General features: G+C 38.7%; 2 protein-coding genes across 5 annotated transcripts in view; both read left to right on the top strand.

Annotated features, from left to right (window-relative positions):
• Positions 1-9,674, top strand: part of ythdc2 (YTH domain containing 2) — a 42,445-nt gene extending 32,771 nt beyond the window's left edge. For 2 of the 3 annotated variants that reach the window (XM_082540348.1, XM_082540346.1), the window contains exons 29-31: positions 4,871-5,086; positions 5,208-5,393; positions 9,070-9,674. In XM_082540348.1, coding sequence (XP_082396474.1) covers positions 4,871-5,086; positions 5,208-5,393; positions 9,070-9,120 — 453 coding nt within the window. In that variant the 3' untranslated portion in view covers positions 9,121-9,674. The remainder of the gene's footprint in view (positions 1-4,870; positions 5,087-5,207; positions 5,394-9,069) is intronic. The other variant, XM_082540347.1, reaches the window with a different exon arrangement.
• A 1,412-nt stretch (positions 9,675-11,086) lies between these two features.
• hmgcs1 (3-hydroxy-3-methylglutaryl-CoA synthase 1 (soluble)) lies at positions 11,087-21,371 on the top strand. Of its 2 annotated transcripts, none has more exons than XM_082540349.1 (10): positions 11,087-11,257; positions 13,061-13,509; positions 14,650-14,775; positions 15,075-15,239; positions 15,979-16,147; positions 16,317-16,487; positions 17,211-17,317; positions 17,432-17,557; positions 18,085-18,242; positions 20,533-21,371. In XM_082540349.1, the coding sequence occupies exons 2-10, from the start codon at positions 13,062-13,064 to the stop codon at positions 20,608-20,610; spliced, it is 1,548 nt and encodes a 515-aa protein (XP_082396475.1). In that variant the 5' UTR covers positions 11,087-11,257; position 13,061; the 3' UTR covers positions 20,611-21,371. The 2 variants fall into 2 exon arrangements, with proteins under 2 accessions (XP_082396475.1, XP_082396476.1); XM_082540350.1 differs by lacking the exon at positions 11,087-11,257 and adding an exon at positions 11,745-11,873.
• Positions 21,372-22,513: the final 1,142 nt, after the last annotated feature.

Raw genomic sequence — 22,513 nt, 5'->3', positions numbered from 1 at the left:
AAATTACAGAAAAAGTTTTGTAATAAGTGTGTCAAGAACCGTAGTTCTAACACGCAAGCTGGACCCAGAAGCAAACACAATACGCGGGAATGCACGCAAATTAACTTTATTTCTTAACTAAAGGTGACCCGGAATAACCAAAGGGAACACGCTGTTTTAATGTTAGAACAGAAGAGACCGGGAGATAAATGATTTGGGGATGCTGCAATCAGGACCGTGGGAGGCTGCAACAGTAAGGGGAGAGAGTTACTGGAGAGCAGGGAGATAACGGCATACAACAGGGGTAGAACTATTTATCTTACAATCGGGGTCGGACCGTGGGAACCGGAGGGAGGGGTGAGTGTCCGCGGGAGAGGATTCCAGGAAGACGGAGAGGATGATAGGCGGTTTTTCTGAACTCCAGGAGGACAGGCAGGTGAAGGCTTGAACGCGGCGGACAATAACCTGAGCAAACAGTGACAGGATTAACACAGTTCATAGAAACCAGAAATTCCACATCAACCGTAGTTACCACTGAATGGTGACTGATGGACTGGCGTGGCCACCTGGGCATCCCAATCGCTCCTCAGACACCGAGCCGCGGACCAAGACAAAGTGAAAAACAGCTACTCTTCTGTTTTTCACAAAGTCACAGAGTATTTATTAGAGACATAGCTAAGCATTTAGCAATTTGGCATAATTTGTGAAAGCTGAAATGTCTTCGGTATTAAGTAGCAAAAATTTGGCTTTTTTGTTAGAAGTAATTTTTGGGCTAAAGAAAAAGTGGCTGACCAAACTTTATTGAACCAGCAGCAAAAAGAAGTTTTGTGTACAGTGCTGTCAGAGTGACGAAACCTGCAGAATCTGCGAGATTTCTGCTTTCAGCTCCTGACAGTATGTCCATATCTATTTGTGGACTCTATGTACCTTCTTGTTAATTGTTTGCTGTTTTAGCTGTTTGGTGGTTGTTGAAATGACTCTTTGAGCATCTGGCGGTACATCTTGCTAAACCAGATGTTCTGCCCCTGTACCGGAGGTGTTGGGGTTCAACAGTTTAATTGTTTATTGCTTTATTACTTTGTGTAGTATGAATGGCCACAAGGGAGGTTTTTATCTGTAGGAAAACCTGGTAAACTTATGAAAATACAGCTAAAAGTCCAACATTTCTGCTTGTGCTTGTTTGTGGTGAGCAGCAGATCAAACAAGTTAAGAGGTATAAATAGCTTGAACCACATTTAAGCCTGTGAGACTCATTTAGACACTCACGACACCGAGCCATGGCTCTGTGCTACATGCACACATTTCTGTGCCTTATATGCCTTATATGCATCTGCTACTACTAGACAAAACACACAAGTTTTAAGGTACAAGTTTGAATCTTTTCATCCTCCACAATTCTACACTCAGCTTTCCAGATGCTGCTTATTCACATTTTTGCTCCTTCCTTCACTTTTTTTCCAACATGCTTAATTAAAATCCGGCTACCCAACTTTCTGTATACCTGGCCTGTACCACTACACTTGCTGTCTTTTTCGGCTCCGACGTACTGACGGGCCATTAATGACTGAATATGAAATTATCTTGTGGGCTTGATATAATTGTATCGCAGGCCGGATGTGGGACGTACATTTGACACCCCTGTCCTAGACTTTAAAAGTCTACTTTTGTAATTCTCTGTTCATAAAATGTATTTAAGATCTCCATTAGTGTACTTTTTTTTTATCTTGAATTCACAAACTGACGAGTTTTGGGGTTTTTTGTTTTGTTATTTCTTTGCAGTCATTTCTCTTGTCAGTCATGTTCTATTCTATTCTTCAGTTTTCCAAGATTTAAATGTTAGAGATGGACCGATCCGATATTACGTATCGGTATCGGTCCGATACTGACCTAAATTACTGAATCGGATATCGGAGAAAAATAAAAAATGTAATCCGATCCATTAAATATCACGAAAGCACCTCACAAAACTTGCAACACGCCGTAACTCACCTCAGAACGTTAGCACGTCAGAGCAGTATGCATCACGTGATAGAGCGGCTGTGGCATGCGGGACCTGTCGGTGGTCTGGATTAGAGATGGCACGATACCACTTTTTTATGTCCGATACCGATATCATAAATTTGGATATCTGCCGATACCGATATGAATCCGATATAGTGTTTTTTAATCAACAAAACTGTTTTTTAAATATCTTGCTGCATTTTGTATAAGTTCATACTCAAGTTTAAAACAACAACTACACTAAAGCTATTCTGTTATACCTGTATGCAAAAAAAAAAAGATTTCATAGTTCAGCAATACTGATCAATCTAATAAACTTAAACCTACACCATCCTCCCTATTCTGGTATTTTAAAGAGTACTTAGCATAAATATTAAGCAACCTAACTAATAGGGTTCCAACTCCCAGCAACAACAAAAATAAAAAAATAAAAAATAGGGAACCACCCCTCACGCTCCACCTCATGATGCTTAATCGACGTAATCAACCTTAATTTGATGCAGTGTGAAAAAAAATGCACAGAAATCAATTATTTTTCAAGAAATATTAAATAGATTCAACATCTTTCTTCAACAAAATTGCAGACTGCACAGATGGTACCTTCCCAAAGGGAAAAAGTACTATAGCTTACTAGGGTATATATATTAGACTTAATAGTTACTATATACAGTAATTGACTTCTATTCATTTTACATCAAATTAAAACTTTGGGTGTCAGATAATTATTTATTAAAAGCTAGACATTTTAAATGAGAATAAGAAAGAAAAGTATGTCTTTGTGCCCCCTTTTCCCTGTTCATGCCCTATCGGCCCCCCTGGCGAAACTTTGCTAGATCCGCCCCTGCACAGTTACCAGCGTCAGCTACGTAGAAAAAGATCCTGGAGTAGAAAGTAGAGATGGACCGATCCGATATTACGTATCGGTATCGGTCCGATACTGACCTAAATTACTGGATCGGATATCGGAGAAAAATAAAAAATGTAATCCGATCCATTAAATATCACGAAAGCACCTCACAAAACTTGCAACACGCTGTAACTCACCTCAGAACGTTAGCACGTCAGAGCAGTATGCATCACGTGATAGAGCGGCTGTGGCATGCGGGACCTGTCGGTGGTCTGGATAGCATTTGGAGCTTCGCTAGCAACCCAGCATTTCATCTCCGACAAAGTTATCCCCGAGAGAAGTAAAGCAAGTGTGTAAGTCCATCTCTGAATGTAAAGCATTCCTGCGTTAAGCTTAACAAGCGATATATGGAGCGACTGCCTCTCCTGCTGCTACTTCAATCATGAAACTGCTTAACGATCAGCTGATCGGCTTTTCTGTCGCAAGTCCGTCTCTCTAGTTTGTTTTTGGCCCACTTTGCACCAGAAAGAGTAAACCAGCGGCTGAACAACAGCAGCACGTTTAAGCTTGATCAGCTATTGTTAGAATGTATTTAATATTACTTTCTACTCCAGGATCTTTTTCTACGTAGCTGACGCTGGTAACTGTGCAGGGGCGGATCTAGCAAAGTTTCGCCAGGGGGGCCGATAGGGCATTAACAGGGAAAAGGGGGCACAAAGACATACTTTTCTTTCTTATTCTCATTTAAAATGTCTAGCTTTTAATAAATAATTATCTGACACCCAAAGTTTTAATTTGATGTAAAATGAATAGAAGTCAATTACTGTATATAGTAACTATTAAGTCTAATATATATACCCTAGTAAGCTATAGTACTTTTTCCTTTGGGAAGGTACCATCTGTGCAGTCTGCAATTTTGTTGAAGAAAGATGTTGAATCTATTTAATATTTCTTGAAAAATAATTGATTTCTGTGCATTTTTTTTCACACTGCATCAAATTAAGGTTGATTACGTCGATTAAGCATCATGAGGTGGAGCGTGAGGGGTGGTTCCCTATTTTTTATTTTTTTATTTTTGTTGTTGCTGGGAGTTGGAACCCTATTAGTTAGGTTGCTTAATATTTATGCTAAGTACTCTTTAAAATACCAGAATAGGGAGGATGGTGTAGGTTTAAGTTTATTAGATTGATCAGTATTGCTGAACTATGAAATCTTTTTTTTTGCATACAGGTATAACAGAATAGCTTTAGTGTAGTTGTTGTTTTAAACTTGAGTATGAACTTATACAAAATGCAGCAAGATATTTAAAAAAACAGTTTTGTTGATTAAAAAACACTATATCGGATTCATATCGGTATCGGCAGATATCCAAATTTATGATATCGGTATCGGACATAAAAAAGTGGTATCGTGCCATCTCTATTAAATATTACTACAAGATACTCTGTAATAAACTGACAGAAACCTTTAAGGTTGGGTGATATGTAAAAATTTTCAAACCAACAATTGTCAGTCCAGTAAGCATTAATAGACTTTTCCATGGGCTGATCAATGTAATCATGCATGGACTGATTTGCTCATTTAGAATCTGTATGTTTTGTTTGGAGGGAATATTTTACCTTCTTGTTTGTTTCAGTATTAATATAGCTACTTTTTGGATCATTTATTTATTTATGTATGTATTTATTTTTTTTATTTGAGATGTATTTGAGACTCCTATGTTTTCGTTTTTCATCTTATTTAATATCTTAGACAATCTTAGTCCGGTTCTTTTGTGTTGCCAGTAACAAATATTTCAACTCAGTTCAGTATGTTAACAACTTTAAAATAATTTTTCAGTACAGTGCATCTGATATGATTTGGAAACACACACAGAGCACAAACAAAATGAACTAATGAGTCTCTAAGTGTCTGCTTCCTTTTGGGGTTTTTTTTAAACACAAACAGGTGAGCTTGGCGCACGTTACAGTCATACTAACTAAATGATGGGTTATTGAGGTTGGATGGTAATGCTTGCTAATGTTTCTCTCTCCACTTTTGCAGCAGGTTGTGAAGCCTGTGTGCACTCAGCTGGCCTGCCATCAGACATTAGTCCGATACTTTATTATGAAAAGCAGCAACATCAGGAACTTGGAAATTTCTCAGCAAAAAGGCATCTGGTCTACTACACCAAGTAATGAGACCAAACTCACCAAGGCCTTTTTGGAGAATAGCGCCATCATCCTTATCTTCTCTGTTCAGGGCTCTGGACACTTCCAGGTGACACTCTGTATGCATGATCATGTGTGCCAGAGTCATGATGCTGACTGTGAAATTGCAACAGTAAAAAGAAAATCGGTTTTGAAAGACCAAACTTGTGTTTTTGTTTTCTTTTTCACAGGGCTATGCTCGCATGACGTCTGTCGTCAGTCAGGAGGAGAGCTGTCATGACTGGGGCCTCATGGAACTAGGAGGGGCTTTCAGTGTAGAATGGATACACAAAGAAAATATTCCCTTCCAGTGCACCCAGCATATCCTCAACCCATGGAATGACAACAAGAAGGTCCAGATTAGCAGGGATGGGCAGGTACATATACAGGGTGCATCACAGCACAGAAGCTCTTTCACATATTGGTACAAGCAGTTAATGTGACTGCCAGCACGAATGGTAGTGGCATACTGCTCCAGCAGAGAATGCAGTGAACAGTTAATAAACGGATCATTTGCAAACACTAAATTAGAACTAAACACAAACTCCAAAAAGTTTTAATGTTGTGTAAAATGTTAATAAAATCTGATCTCATTAAACCATTTTTGTATCCACAAAAAACACAGAAAGCATACCGAATGCTTAAACTGAGCAAATATCCCCTTTTAAAGATGAAAAAGGTGATGGTAGCAACACTTCTCAGAAAACTTGGGACATAGCCATGTTTCCTACTGTGTGCTATCCCCTCTTTTAACACCCATTAAAACTTGCAGATCTTTTGGGAGAGAACTCTAGTCCCCTTCTTGTCTAATAGAGGATCTTAGCTTTTTAGCAGTTGTGGTCCTTTCTATATACAGTTTTATGATGCACCAAATATTTTACGTTGGTTAAAAGAGACGGTGGTGGCGTTTTTGTATCATATTTACATATAGCCTCCGGCTTCTTCTTTGTATCAGAGAACTTGAACTTGATTTGTGGATGGCATGGTGAAATGCATTTATAGATGGTGATTTGTGGTAGTGTTCCTGATCCCATGCAGTTATTTCCATGATAGAATCATGCCAGTTTTCTAAAAGTAGCTGTAGATAATATTACATCTGTGAGATGATTATTGGTAATTTTTTCTCTAATGATAAAAATTTTATTTGTGAAGAAGTTCATGAAGTCATTACTAGTTAACGTTAAAGGGATGGTTGGCTCAATAGAGCTCTGACTTTGTCAGCCTGGCTACAGTGCTGAAGAGAAATCTGGGGTTGTTCTAATTTTCTTCAATCAGTGATGAATAGTAAGATGTTCTGGCTTTGCAGAGGGCTTTTTTTATAAAGCAACAAACTATTTCTCCAGGCTAAATGATGATCTTCTAAATTTGTGACACGCCATTTCCTCTCCAGATTACGAGTCATCTGCTTTAGGCTACGTGTTTGAGAATTATACCACAGAATCAGGTACTTCTTATTTGAGGCCTTATGTTTTCACCAGAGCTACAGTATCCAGAGTCATACGTAGTGAGGAGGTAAAATTATTAACAAGATAATCGACCTCTGTTGGAGTAGCATTCAGGTAGCTGCTCTGCTCTGTGTTGGTACAGGGCATTGAAGATGATAACAGTGGGTGGATTATATTCATTCTAGTTCTTGATGGGGTTGAGGTTAGTAGGTTAGTACTTCCAATACCAAACGTATGAATTTGACCTTCAGCACCGGGCCACAGTGTTGTTGGAATAAAAAAGGCAAAGTGCCAAGCCAAGCCCATGATAAATCTGTGCTTTCATATTTATCCCAAATCCTGACCCTATTATAAAACTTTCTTCCCCAGAAAAAATGGATACTGGATATACTGGAAAAAAATTTTTTTTTGTCTTTTTCAGACCATTCTCTGCAAACCCTAGAGAAATCCCAGTAGATGAGCAGTTTTTGAAATACTGTTATGCATATTATTATTGACAGTTTTGTAGACTGTTGTCAACAAGGCAGAGAGAAAGACTCGCTCTCTGAGTTTGTTTCAGGCTTTGGTCTTGGTTGTGGTCACAGTGGAAAATCCGGATTCACACAGATATGTAGTTGTGAATGGGAGGAATTTCACAGCTCTCAGTGCCAGACATCCTTTGAGACAGCAATCCAAAAGGAGCCCAGGTCCAGTTTGCCCCACTGCAACTTTAAAGTGCTATCGGTGGAAACTTCCAGAAGATGGGATTAGAGATGTGAGGGCAAAGCGACATCACTTTGAGTGGGATCTGCAGAAAATAGGAAATATTCATCAAATTTCTCTGTCAGTTGTGAAAGGTGTTACAGACAGAATCACTGATCTTCACTTGAGGGGAGTTTTCCAAGATGAGAGATAAAAGTGAAAACATGTCCATCCTCTTCCTGGGCCCTCTTAGTCAATAAAGCAATTTTCCCCTTGAAAGCTTCAACTTTGTCTGCAACAAAAAACATGTTGCTGTTTCTCCCTTGAAGTGAGATGTTCAGCTGGTTCAGCAGTGAAAAAATGTCACAGAGGTAGGCAAGCTTGGCTTAATAATGTGCAAGAGCAGATTTTCTTTCTCTGTGAGAAAAGAGAAGACCTCGTTCCTCAGTTCAAATAAATGCTTGAGGACCAGTCCTCTTGAAAGCCAGCTTACCTCACTCTGGTAGAGCAGCTGGACCTGACCTGCTTCCATGTCCTCACAAAGCTTGGTAAAACATCTGTAGTTATTTTTAATGAATTTGATAGTTTACATCCATCACCTCGTGGAACTCAAGTGACATCTTTTTTGCTACAAGGATTTCACAGTAGAGAAAACAGTGGGTCCATTTCGCTTCTGGTGCACAATCAAAGATCTGCCTAATGATGCCTGCCAGTCTTTGAAGCTTCATCATTAGTGCACACCCCAACACAGTTCTGCCAGTTCAGATCGTTCTCAGTGAAGTAGTTGTCAATGCAGCGGAAACATTCCTGAGCCGTGGCTCGTGTTGGTAGCTCTCCACAAAACAGCATGTCTTCTGCTGTCCCAGCGATAACAAACTGAAACCAGCAATAATGCACCATTCGTGACATCAGTGAACTACTTTTTATTCTTTCTAGAAGCTGATGCTGTATGTCTAAGGCCATGTCCATGATATGGTGGCTTGCAGTGTTGTTTGAGAGTAGGATGGTCAGTACCTTTTTTGCAGCAGCCTCTCCGATCATTTCATGAAACATATGTACAGGGGCAGGCAAAATCAACTCTTCCACTATAGTGAAAGACTTTTTACTCTGTGACACAAGTCTGGATACAAGGTAGCTAGATTTTAAAGCACATTTAGAGTTACCAGTCAGTGACACAACAGACAGTTCCTGCATCTGCTGTCCATTTTTCTTTTCCCTTGAAATATTCCGCTGGTTTTCTTGCGAGTGTGGGATGTTTGGTTTCGAGATGCCGTTTTAATTTCAAAGGCTTTAGTGCTTCGTTGGATAGCATTAGTCCACACTCCACACATTGGGCTCTTGGGTCTGCTTCTTTTCTTTTCCGTTCACAAACCCATATTCAGGAAGTCAGGGTTGTACTTGCACAAAATTTTTGCGGGGGGGGGGGTTGTCACTTTTATCTTCATTTTTGCATTTTAAGAACTACTCCATATATTTTGCTGACGGCAGGCAGGGTGTCTTCTTCTGCTTGCTTATTGAGGCTGATTAAACAACTCTCACCAAGCCGGGAGAAGCTGTATTGTAACTGAGATTTTCATGGATAACAGTAGTCCCTGGTGTCTTCAATTAATAACTAATGATGTCCCACGGCCCACAGGTGTAAAACAAAAAAGGTGTTTTGCGCCCCTCAAGGCATGGCTCACCGATGGTTAAAAATCACTGGTGTAAGGTATATTCCTCAACCAGGCAACAATCAAAATACATTTTAATAACCTCACACAAAAGATTAAAATGTTCTGCTATACATATTGTTACAAACTGGGACTGAAAGCTGATCCTTTTTTTAATTATTGTTATTATTAGACACATTTTTCATAAATATATAATAATTTGATTATGCATTTGATTTGTTTTGAACTTTTCTGCCATTTTTTTTTTTCTAATGTAGGAATTGGAGCCACAAGCTGGAAGCCAGCTGCTGTTGTTATGGGAGAATTAATTCTGGGAGTCAAGTTAAATGAGAGGTAGCAGCCAAAAACCTCTCTCCATACTCCACACTCATTAAGTTTTGTTTTTATATCTCCTCATACCTGTTGTTATATCTGCATAAATTAAATCTTTTACTTATTACACGCATTATTTCTGTTTTACCTTCAGTGGTACACTGTTCTACTAGCTAAGGCTACGTAGCAGGAGCATGGAAGAAGGGCTGACTAATTGTAATTTTTTTTCCCTTGTTAATACACAAGTTCAGTTTTAGAATGTATTCAAAAGGGTACAGTGTTGTGTTAATGAACTGTTTGTTCAGAATAAAATATCTGATGCTTTAAAAAACTTACTAAACAGGGTTTTTAAATGTCTGACAAGAAAATGAATGAAAGAAAAATGCTTGTACTATGTTTGTAATATGTATGTACGTTACTGTTTTCATCATACATTTTATTGTGAAATTGTGATGTTCAGTTAGTTTGAATTACAGAGTTTTGACAGGGTCAAATGTTTACACTGTGTCCCATTTATAGCAAATAAACAGTGATTATTTCTTGTTGCCAACTTGCTGTAGTGCCTCATGCTTGGTATCATCAGGTCTTTAACCCATCAGCAAAATCAGTACGTTCTCTTTTGTTAAAGGAATATATATGTGTACACACACACACACACACACACACACACACAGAGGTTTCTCCTGCCACATTTTGTGCTCTTCTTATCAATCTATTTTATACCTAATCTGTCCCATGATTTTTGCTGATGCATTTTTATTCATTGTGTAGCTCTTGATAGAGACTACATTTAATTGTTCCTCTCTACTAAGCAACTCTTAGTGGGGTTGCTGACTCAGTAGTATTGACCTGTTATTTACCTTATAACCTATAATTTTGAAGTTTTGTTTTTTTTTTTCTAAATCTTTATGCTTTGGAATAATAATACAACCCAGATTCACAATTGAAGTGTAATGGTGTTCATTCTCGTCTTAAAGTGGTGGTGTTTTTACCGAATTAATTTTGCTTGTTTATTCGTTTTTTCACAGAAAAATGGTAAAATAAAGTAAATAACAGTCACTCTGGTTATCATTTGGAAACCTGTAGTTGGCAAGCAGATTTAACATATAGCTATTAAGCACGTTATGGCTTAGCTGCAGTGTTAAAATGTTGCTTGGAAGATTATTTCATCATATAATTATACACATCTCCATGTATATATGCATGTAAAACGCATATGACTTGTACAGACCACTAACTCTAGTCAATTCTGCAATTAGGGGGTTACTTTTATCTTTCATCTTTTGATTATTTTCCTGTCATCATTAACCTCCTAGGACCTGGCATCCACATATGTGGACATCATATTTTGGGTTATTTAGACCAAAATACTCAATTTTGCTCTACAGGGGCCTTATATCTAATTACGCGGACATTATACTATCAAAATTTTAAACGAATATCCTCATATGTGGCTCTCATTTTTCTTATAAACAAAAATTTGGTTAAAAAATAAATAAATCTGGTAATTCTTTGTTTTTACATTCATAAGGTCCCAATCAGCCCAAATATCAAAGAGTAATTAAAAATGTATGCCGTGGAAGAGTTCGCGTCTTAGGAGGTTAAAATATATAAAGGTAGTCTAGAAGCCTATTGATTAGTGATTAATATAGTTTTAGCACAAGTAATGTGTATATAATGTTATTGTAATTCACATTGTTTTTGCAGTATAAAACACCTGGCAACTATTGATACTCACCAGAAATTATGACCGCTACAATTTTTCATAACCATGGTGCTCTGTACTACAAGTGCTACACACTACCGCGCCAGGAATTATTTGTGCAACCTGATTGGCTCTTTCTTTCTCACCAGACATCATGCATGTCATACTATTGGACAGCAAATACGGCCGTGATGCGTGGTTGTGATTGGTATTCTCCGATTGGTTGGAAGCTTTCAGGGGGTTCGTAGCGCCGCATCGTGCCTGTGAGCTGTGATTGGACAGGAAGCCAGGTGCTGTAGTACTGAAGTTACGCTGCCTCGTCACTGTCTGATATAAATACACCTCTACTTGACTACTAGAGGTTGCTGAGCTGGATATAAGAAACGCCGAAGAGAATAACCTTCATCGCTGAAGTTGACTACATACAGGTGAGAATCGCTACGAATATCCTGCAGCTACACATGTTCAGTTATGAAGAAAACACAAGAGAAATTTATTGTGCGTTGCTGTTAATCTGATTTTCACATGAGAATAAAGAATCGTTCTTGTGTGAGCACACACACACACACACACACACACACACACACACACACACACACACATATAAATAGATGTTTTAGTTAATGTAAGAATGTTAACACTGAAGCAGACATGGCGAGTCAGACCCTTTAGTACAGGTTTATGACAGTGAGTGCATATATAAATATATACACCTCAGTTGGTCCGTCAGCTGTATTCTTCCGACTAGCAAACTGTCCGAAGAAACGCTTGTAGTCCGTACTGTGATCTATCAAAGTATGTGCCCTGCATAAGAATGTCATCAAACTAGTTACTTTTTAAATTTTTTTAATTTCATTTTTTTTTATTGAAAACAACATATTTTCATACGCAAGTGTCCCGTTAACTCAGTGTGGTAGACTATACTTTGGCTCCCAGGCATGCACTGCTTAAGTTCCAGGAAATCCAGTTGCCGTTGCCCTTTCACCCAATTTTGTTGCCCACTGTACTTATCTGGTCCCCGTCTAGTTCTATGTAGCCGTTTAGGTACGTATTCTGAATGGTATGAAAGCAAATATATAGTTATGGGCAGCTCCAGAAACGTGTCCTCCACTTTAAGCTAAGATTTAAGATTTGGTTCTGAAAATCTGCTGGGCCGACCTTTTGACTAGCTAATCTTACCGGCTTAATATGCATGTGGAGTGACAGTATATGTCAACATTTGATGATATTTATGTAAAAGTCAAGGAAAGAAAGAAGGTCATAGAATCAGTACAGCTGTAGCAAGTATATCACATTTGCTGTTCTCTTAGCTAACGTGGTTGCTAGCAATGCCACCCGTAATCGCAGCAAGTCGGCTAACGTTATCTGTCAGATTATTGGTAAAGAGATCATCAGTAAATAGACTAATATCAGTACACTGTTCTTTTCTAGTATTACTTTTTGTGCTTTCTAAATACTTTCTAATAAGTCTCAAACTAGCATACAGTTTGAGAGTTGGATTTTATTGTTTATGATTATTAGCCTGTAATGACTCGTGCTCTGCGACGTTGTTGTAATTAAATAAAATGTACCCCCATAATTATGCAGCTGTAAAGGTTTCGGTGCTGATGCCTGTGCATAAGTAATATTGTTATATTAGTTTATTTTGGCTGTACATTTTCAACCCTTATACAACCAATTTTATCCCTTTTCATCATCAGCATCTGTTAGTGTAGGGTATTTTAGTCTGAAGCCTGTTGAGGTAAATGTTGCTGTAATTTGGTGCTATATAAATAAAACTGATTTGAATGAGATATAACCAAGTACTTACCTGTCAATGGGGCTGGTCATATGCCAGTATTTTAAGGCTGAATGGTGATACTTAACATATGGATTTTTCCATATTTTCTATAAAAACATTAAAATTGTGCCATTTACTAACCTACTGATTTAACTTGTGTTAGAGTGATTCAGATTTCACCATCAGAGAGTGAATCCAAAACTGCATACTCACAGATGTAGATACTGGAACTGCTGCATATAGCTACTTAACATATATGATCAAATCCTTATTTTGTTTAACAAATTATCAGTATAAATTAACTCCTGTATGTATCCATCCACCCTGTTTATTGACATTTTTAAAACTGGTGTGCTTGGAAACTAAGAGCATATCTGTTTTTATGTGTTATCTGTGTGTTATTAATATAATGTTTAATATAAAACCCCTTCTTGTCCCCTAATTTGTTCAGGATGCCTGGCTCAGCCCCAGTTAGTTACCTGGGACCATGGCCTAAAGATGTGGGTATCATTGCCTTAGAACTGTACTTCCCATCCCAATATGTGGACCAGACTGAGTTGGAGGAGTTTGATGGTGTGCCCGCTGGTAAATACACCGTGGGCTTGGGCCAAGCTCGCATGGGCTTTTGTTCAGACCGTGAGGATATAAATTCTCTCTGCCTGACTGTGGTCCAGAGGTTGATGGAGAAGAATGCTCTATCCTACAACAGCATTGGTCGACTGGAAGTTGGTACTGAAACCATCATTGACAAGTCCAAGTCTGTCAAGACAGCCCTCATGCAGCTATTTGAGAACTCTGGCAATACAGATGTGGAGGGAATTGACACCACAAATGCTTGCTATGGTGGTACAGCTGCACTCTTCAACGCTGTCAACTGGGTGGAATCCAGCTCATGGGATGGTGAGTAAGCTTTTGTTAATGTTAAGCTGCTTTTGTTTATATCAAAAATTACCAGAAATATCTCATGTTTTCCAGTCAAAGCTGACCTCTCTAAACCCCAAAAGGTAAAATTTTACAATTAGATAAACCAAAGAAATCCACAAAATGTAAACATTTGAGATGCTGGAGCTCCAGAGTGGTTTCCATTTTTTGTTTAATAACTTAAGTAGTCTCCAAAGTGCATTGCACTGCTATAGTTATCATCCCAGTCCACTTAAAAAAAGTCTTTCAGTTAAGCATAATTACTCAGCATTACCCAGCAAGTCATGCAGCAATGTAATTTCATGAATGTTCACTTATTAGTGTTACAAGTTCTTCATATTTCACAAATCATTGTGTGTTAGTGAGCTGTGGCTTAGGTGAGTGAGCAGGGCGTCTACCAATCAGAAGCTTGGTGAATTGAACAGTTTCCTCAGATGTGTCCGTCGTGCGATCATGTGACTGTTAGACAAAAGTGCTGAATGAACGCTCTGGGTTCTCAACTTGAGAACAAAGGTCTAGAATCGACTCTGTGTGCAGTCATAGCGCCCAAAATATAACACATGTAAGCTTTTTGAAAAGCCACAGTGGCTTTTTTTAAAAATCTCTTCACCAGTGTTTAGTGACATGCTGACTCAAACATATCTCTCTTGTAAATGAGACACTAAGTCTCAGCGGGATTACCTGTATAAATAAAGTTTAAATAAAGTTAAAACATTATATTATGCATGAAAACTTAAGTAGATAGACTTGTATATGCAGTATGTGGGGTATGTAGGTATTTTTACTCAGTTGTATATAGCATTTGTATTCTATTTTTATCTTATTGTATATTTTATTCTATTTTATTCTACTGTATATAGTATTTTATTCTATTCTGTACAGTTGTGTACTGTATTTATTCTTATTGTATTCTAATTTTTGCTTCATAACTTTTGCAATGTCCACTTCCTGCTGTGACAAAACAAATTTCCCACGTGTGGGACTAATAAAGGTTATCTTATCTTATCTTATGTGTGTGTCTTTTTGGTGTAGTCTGTGTTGAGTGTACCTGAAGCAGCTTCTGTTTTTCTAAAAAGAATGCCTTAGTGATTTCCTGCTCCTTGTGTTTCTTCTCTGCAGGACGTTATGCTTTGGTGGTAGCAGGGGACATTGCTGTCTATGCCACAGGAAGCGCCCGGCCTACAGGGGGGGCTGGTGCTGTGGCCATCCTGATTGGGCCTAATGCTCCTCTGGCCTTTGAGCGAGGTCAGTTAATTGATAGCTTTGTTTCTTATGCTCAGTCTCTGAGACAGAGCTTTTGAGAAAGAAATTATACATTTTTGGAAAAAAGTTTATTTCTGCTCAGATGAGTTATGATATAAGCACTTGTAATGGATACACCAGTAGGACTGTGTTAAATCTGTTAGTAGATAAAATGTATCCAGAAATGACCTCAGTCGTGCAACGTTTTAAATGAGCATCGCACAAAATGTGTCTGAACATATGTCTTTTGACATTTGTGGTAAAATGAGGGAATGACTGAAGTTGTTGTTTTTAATATACAGGCCTACGGGGAACCCACATGCAGCATGCATATGACTTCTATAAGCCAGACATGGTGTCAGAGTATCCTGTTGTAGATGGCAAGCTGTCGATACAGTGCTACCTGAGTGCCTTGGACCGCTGCTACTCTGTGTACCGCAACAAAATCCATGCACAGTGGCAACGAGGTTGGTAGTATATAGAAAGACACACACATGTCTGGTTTGCTATCCTCGTGAGGACATCTCATTGACATTATGCTTTCCCTAGCCGCTTACCCTAACCCTAACCCTAACCATCAAAAATGAATGCCTAATCCTTACCCTAAACCTTAACCATAACGCAATTGTAACCATGACACTAAAACCACATTTTGAGTCTTCAAACTCATGGGGACATGGATTTTGGTCCCCATCAGGCCTGTTGGTCCCAAAGAATAGTAAATTTCGTATTTTGGACCCCCCCAAATAGGAAAAACCAGTACACACACACACCTTGGCCAGAAAAATTACTTCTTTGGTTTTCTCTCAAGGTCAGCGGTTTGGTATAAACTGCTCTGTGGTATGGGGTCTGTAAATTGGAGTATGAGCCAAAAGCTCTTAGCTGCCCCTTTCTTTTTATTGAACAATGTGTTTTGATTTTGAACCGAAGTCACAAAGAATCTAAATCAAGCCCTAAAAACTAGCAGGAATTTATGCTGAGCTAGGAAGAAGTGCAACAAGATTTGAGTTGTATGTAGAAAAAACATGTTCAAGAGAAGTGTTGGTTTGAGTGAAACTCTTATCTATCATTTCAAACTGTCATTTACACCTGTGCCGTATGTAGCCTAGTGTGGTAGTACTGCTTGAGCTACACACAAGATAACCATTGTGTCATTCAGTAAATTAATTTTTTCACATGGTCTTTAATCATTATATTTTCTAACAGAGGGTTCAGATAAGAGCTTCAGCCTGGAGGACTTTGGCTTTTTAGTCTTCCACTCTCCTTATTGCAAGCTGGTACAGAAGTCATTGGCAAGACTGATGCTGAATGACTTTCTGAACCACCCCAGCCCAAACACTGAGACCGGACCCTTCACAGGCCTCGAAGCCTTCAGGTACTCTCAAAGTAAAGCACCTGGCCAGATAGTTTGTTTTAAAGTCGTGAGCTCAAGTGTAATTGCTAGTTTTGGACATATTTAGACATTTTCATCATTTGTACTTTTATACAAACACAAAGGGGGGAAAAGCACTTGTAGTAGTTTTCTTACTCATTGTGTGTTGCAGAGATGTACAGCCAGAGGATACCTACTTTGACCGGGATGTGGAGAAGGCATTCATGAAGGCCAGTACAGATATGTTTGAGAGGAAGACCAAGGCATCCCTGCTAATCTCCAACCAGAATGGAAACATGTACACCCCCTCTGTCTATGGCTGCCTGGCATCACTTATTGCACAGTATGTCTCATTGTCTTTTCTTCCTTTTGCATTTATTTGTCCACTGAGGTCAAACATTAGTTTGAATCACGTGCTTAAGAAGGTTGAAGTCAAAGCCTGGATTAACCTATAATAAATAAATTAAAGGCAGCAACACATGGGTGCAATAGTTTAGCTGTCTGCTGGAGCAGATGAACATATGCTGCAAGTCTTAAAGTAATGTCCTGGGTTCAACTCCAGTCTGAGCTCTTTGCTGCATGTCTTTCCCCACCTTCCTGTCTGCTCTTCACTGCACTATCTAGTCAAGGCAAAAAAGACAAAATCCACTCAGACTTGAGGCATAATTAAAATTCTGTGGGATGTGCTCCAAATTTTGTGTTAGGCTTTGTGTGTGTGTGTGTGTGTGTGTGTGTGTGTGTGTGTGTGTGTGTGTGTGTGTGTGTGAGTGAGTGTGAGTGAGCGGGAGCGCACAATTTTCCTTTCTTTTCTTTTCTTTTTCTTTTTTTTTAAAATCCATGTTATAGTTCACTTCTCAACTGCCTGAATAATAAAGGCTGAACAGATCACATAGAAGTCCTGAATCCATACTGATTCCACAACACTAACATCAAGAGTCTCTTTGGATCCTTGTCCTTGATTTGAAATGCTTGTCCTGCTAAGATTACTATTTATTTGGGACTAGTTTTACTCATCCAGTATGTATATTAAAAAAATATATATATATATTTGTTGCCTCTGTTGTAGACACACACCATCACAAATGGCAGGACAAAGGATTGGAGTTTTCTCCTATGGTTCAGGATTTGCTGCTACACTGTATTCTCTCAGAGTGACACAGGACCATATCCCTGGTAAGTCATATATTTTACAATTGACTTGTGTGACATAAGTAAAATTGCAAACCTTTGCCATTAAAAACAGTAGAAAGAAACTGTAGTTCATTTCTGGTTGGTTGTCTGTGTCAGGATCTAGTCTGGACAAACTTGTATTGAGCCTAAGCGACCTGAAGACAAGACTGGACTCGAGGAAGAAAGTTTCGCCAGCTCTTTTCTCTGAGAATATGAAGCTGCGAGAAGACACACACCACTTGGGTATGACCTCGCTTTTGTTGCTTGGTTATTATTTTTCCATATTTCTGACAGCAAGGACACTAAGAGCTGTCACAAACGCACAAAATAGCGTTCATGTAAGCACAAATAGAAAATGTTAATTGTGATGTTTACAGTAATGACAAGTATGTGATTCTTGTTCTAATATAATTAAAGAGCTTCACAACGGCTTTTGCTGTGCCCTAATATAAAATGTTACTTGGTTATTTATATATTATTCTGCACAAAGAAACATGATTAACAAATCTTGATTGACTGATTTAAGTCAAAAACAAAAATAGAAGATTCACACCCCAGGTAAATGTAAGACAGTGTACCCTGACTTTGCTTTCAAATTCACACATCTGAAGAGTACTTCAATGGAAAGTCTTTAACTTGTCAGAGTCTTGCCTCAGTAAAATAGGCTGGTTTGGCTAAAACGCTCACTGAGTTATTCACACACACAACTAGACTGGTATTTGGAATAATGGCTTGTTTACACTGATCACTTTTTTTTTTCTTCCATACAGCCAACTATGTCCCACAAGGCTCTGTTGAGGATCTGTTCCCAGGTACATGGTACTTGACGCGAGTGGATGACAAACACCGCAGGGAATATGCCCGCAGACCTCTGGATGATGACCTGCCAGCAGAATCAGAACGGGTTCGCTCAAGCAGTGCCACAGAGGTACAGGAGGAATAAATATTTGGGCAGTTTTCTATCTTTCATATAGACAAAATTAATTCTGTAACAGTATTTTTTTTTTAATCTGTAAATGACTATATGAGCAGTCCCTTATAGAAACAAATGACATGGTGGGCATGTAAGAGTCCACATGCTTAGTAAGAGTATAAAACCTTTAATTGGTGAATCTAAATTGGCCATAGGTGTGAATGCGAGTACGAATGTCTGTCATCCCTGGCGATCCATCCAGGGTGTACCCAACCTCTTGCCCTATGGTAGCTGGAATAGGCTCCAACCTCCCTACGACTCTGATATGGATAAGTGGAAGAGCGTGGATGGATGAATGGATGAAATCACCCAGCTATTTTATATAATTTAGTTATATTCGGGTTGTGGGGGCTGCAGGCTAAACAGAGAACCACCTCTTCCAGCTTATCTGGGGGAACACTGTAGCATTCCCAGGCCAGTCGGTAGAGGTCATCTCTCCAACGTGTTCTGAGGCTGAGCCTTCCTCCTCAGTATGACAAGCCCAGCTGGTGTTGCAACACTTTATTCAGGAGGTGACCACCTCAACTGTCTTCTTTTGTAGCTGCTGTGCTCTAAACCTTTCCTGAATGACTGAACTCCTCAGCCTGTTCTAAGGGAAAGCCCATCCACCTTGCAGAGACAGCTCGTTTCCACAGCTGGTATCAGCAATCTCATTCTTTTACATTTAGAAAAAGAACTAACAACTAGAAGAAGAAGAATAGTAAAGAATAAAGAGAAACAGGAACTCAGTAGTGTGAATGCTTTACAAAGCACACAATAAGCTTGTCAACAAAAAGATCAGGTGAGATTAAGAGATTTATGGGGTTTGTCAACAACAATCTCAGAGCAGCAGCTCCACCTGGTGGTAGATAGCATTTAGAAGACAACAATTTACTGATATTTGGCATCAATTGAAAACAATTACATTAAACAACTAGTACATCTGGTACCGACTAGTGACAGTAGTGACGATTACTCCTGTAGTTGTCTAGTCATGCACATTCCTATACGCTATATTGCCAAAGGCATTTGTTTGTCTGCCTTCACATGCATATGAATTTAAATGACATCCCTTCCTTAATCCATCTAGTTTAATGTAATGTCAGTCCACTATTTGTGGCAGGAGCCTCCATTAGACACTTCCCTTTCCAGAATTGCATTCTTGAGGTCAGACATTGCTGTTGGGTGAGAAGGCCTGGCTCATGGTCACCTCTTTAATTCATCCCAAAGGTGTTCTATAGGTTTGAGATCAGGACTCAGTCAAGTTCTTTGACACCAAATTCCCTCATCCATGTCTTTATGGACATGGCTTTGTACACTGGTGTGCAGTCATGTCGGAACAGGAAGAGGGGCTCCCCAAACTGGTCTCTAAAAGTTGGGAGCATCAAATTGTCCAAAATGTCTTGGATGCTGAATCATTAAGAGTTCCTCTCATTAGAACTAAGGAGCTGAGCCCTTCCTGAAAAACAACCCCACACCATAATCCCCAATACATTAAAAGTTCTTTTGGCAACAGCCAAACCCAGACTTGTCCATTGAATTGCCAAACAGAGAGTCGTGATTTGTAACTGGAGAGAACATGTCTCAGCTGCTCTAACAAATGATCTGCTTTGCATTGCACTTGGTGGTGAAAGGGTTGGATAAGTTTTCATCCAGGGATATGCGTTCCACGAAGCTCTTTGCACATTGTCCTTGAGCTAATTTCCACAGGAAGTTTGGAGGTGTTGATTCTGCAGAATGTTGCAAACTCTGCACCTCAGCATCCTCAGATTTTTACACGGCGTACCGCTTGGTGGCTGTCATTCCTAATCACTTCCACTTTGTTTTAATACAACTAAGAGAGTACTGTGGAATGGGAAAGAAATTCCACTGGTGGCATTCTATCACACTACCACACTTGTCATCTCAGATTTAAACTGGTCAGATGGTTCTTTTTCTCAGTGGAAATGCAAACAAGCAGTGGTCTGAAGGAACCATTTGGCTTCCTGAAAAGTGTTCCTGGGCACTTGGATGGATGACGGTTTATGTAAAACATAAATGTGGAGGAACCTGTGATTCAGAAGAGAAAGCTTGTCAGCATTCTCTCTCTGCATGTCTTGGTGTACCTAGACAAGATACTGAAGCCCTTTTCCCCATCTACGAAAGAATCCCCCTGCACATGCAGCATTGCTTCTCCCATATAATCAGAGGGCTCTAACTTGTCAAAATGCAATATATGGACAGTAATGAATTGTTTCATGATGTTGATTATTTTTTCTTCTTTCAGCACATCCCAAGTCCAGTAAAGAAGATGCCTCGTATGCCTGCAGCCACGGCTGGCTCTGAAAGAGCCGTCAGCAACTGAAAGTACTCTGCACTTACTTGGAGAATTATTAAGTTCCAGCAGTTTGGAAACTATGCGAGACAATAGAGATCAGATGAATAGCAACAGAAAGTGCTGTGCCGTGCAAAATTATGATTAAATCTCCATTAGTGGAGGACTACAAACAGCTGGAGTCCCCTTGTCTTCATGTGTTACTGCAGGACAGTAAACCTGAGCAGAGTCTGTTACCACAATATTTTATTTTAGTTATCCTTTATTTCAACTTTTATATTTCATGAACAGCTATATTTGGGAGAACCATAAACAGACATAGACATAGCATGATTGATTCTGACAGCTGCCAACCAGTGATGATGTGACTTCAGGTTTTCCTCTAATGAAACAGAACGAAGAGTATGTGTCACCTGTTTTTATGATTTAAAATTGTACTGCTGTCACAGCATATGATGGAGGTGCTGACTTTACAATGTCACTTGGTCATCATAAACCAGAACAGTTCAACACAAGAGGCAAAATGATGCTATATAAAGAGGAGCTTTTTCCAGTAGGCAAATGGTGCGTTATCTTTAAACTTCTGATTCCGGGAGCCAAATATCTAAAACCCAATGTAAATCTGTAAAAAGAAAAAAAAAAGAAAATATGCACTGTAGCATACTGTATACTTTGTAACACATACCTGGTTTTATTTTGTTGAGACACCAATCAATTTATTGAGGGGTTATTGTAAGAAAATGTTTAATAGTGTTAAACATTTCACTGATAAATAAATCAAATATATCAAACTGTCTATGGCTTCTAATTTCCCATTTTTAAAAGAACTTTGTGTGAATTTGAGAAACTGGTCAGACAAGAAAAGACATGTTCTTGGACAGAGGGAACTTTAGCTGAAACTTCATATTTGCAGTCTAATTCATTAAACTGGGTAAGGTCATTGGTTGCATTGTCATTCATTGTTATTTTCTAAACCTGTTCTGTTCACTTACAGAAGTAAATAGCAAGCAAGTTATTTATTGCCTCTATGTGTACAGAAACAGTTCACTTTATTACAGGAAACAAAAAGGGGAAAGAAGATTATTTAAAAATGTCATGGAAACATTATAGCCAGTGCCTGCAAGGTTTTCTTCTTGTGATGTGGCCCTTTTTAAGAAATCTGAAATTTACATTCATCCAATCTAATCAGTGTTTCAGGGGGGAAAAATATAGGTACCGTACAAACAACTGCTAGAAATCCTTTGTAAACCTTCTTGAATTTGAGTAATTTATCCTATCATTCTTGAAAGTGCAGTCTGATCTTCTAATTAAATTTAGTTGTTAAATTTACACAAATTTACATGTGTACTTTTAGGTTTCTGTTGCAAACAGTGCAAGCAGAAAGCAGCCAAACAATTTCATTTCAGTAACTTGTAGTTTGACAACCTCGTAGAAGCAGGAACTTCCATCAGAAATTTCCTGTAGCTGCTTGTCATACTTATACAAAACATGGAAGAATCCTTTATTATTCCTGTAGAATGAGGGTGACTACATATGTATTCCAGTCACTGCCTTACACATACATACATTAGATTGGCATAAATTGAGTTGATAAATCTACCATCATCCTCATATTTGTCATCATTTGACTATTTATATATCAAAGTGCTTGAGAAATTGAACATAAAGTGATATAAAAAAGGGGGTTGCCTTTCTGATTTCCTCTTTTTCAATTGTTTGTTACACTTAAATGTTTCAAATCAAACACATTTAAATATTAGACAAAGATAACAAAAAGGAAACAGAAAATACAGTTTCAACATGGCACCATCACACTACCTCCACCATATTTTACTGGTGGTATGATTTTTTGTTTTTGAAATGCTTTGGAAATGTAATGAACACACACCATTAAATTTCTCATAATTAGGTTAGTTATCAGAATTGGATTGTT

Source organism: Aulonocara stuartgranti, assembly GCF_965226115.1.
Source record: "Aulonocara stuartgranti genome assembly, chromosome: 7".
Lineage (NCBI taxonomy): Eukaryota > Metazoa > Chordata > Actinopteri > Cichliformes > Cichlidae > Aulonocara > Aulonocara stuartgranti.
This window is presented reverse-complemented; position numbering and strand designations above follow the sequence as displayed.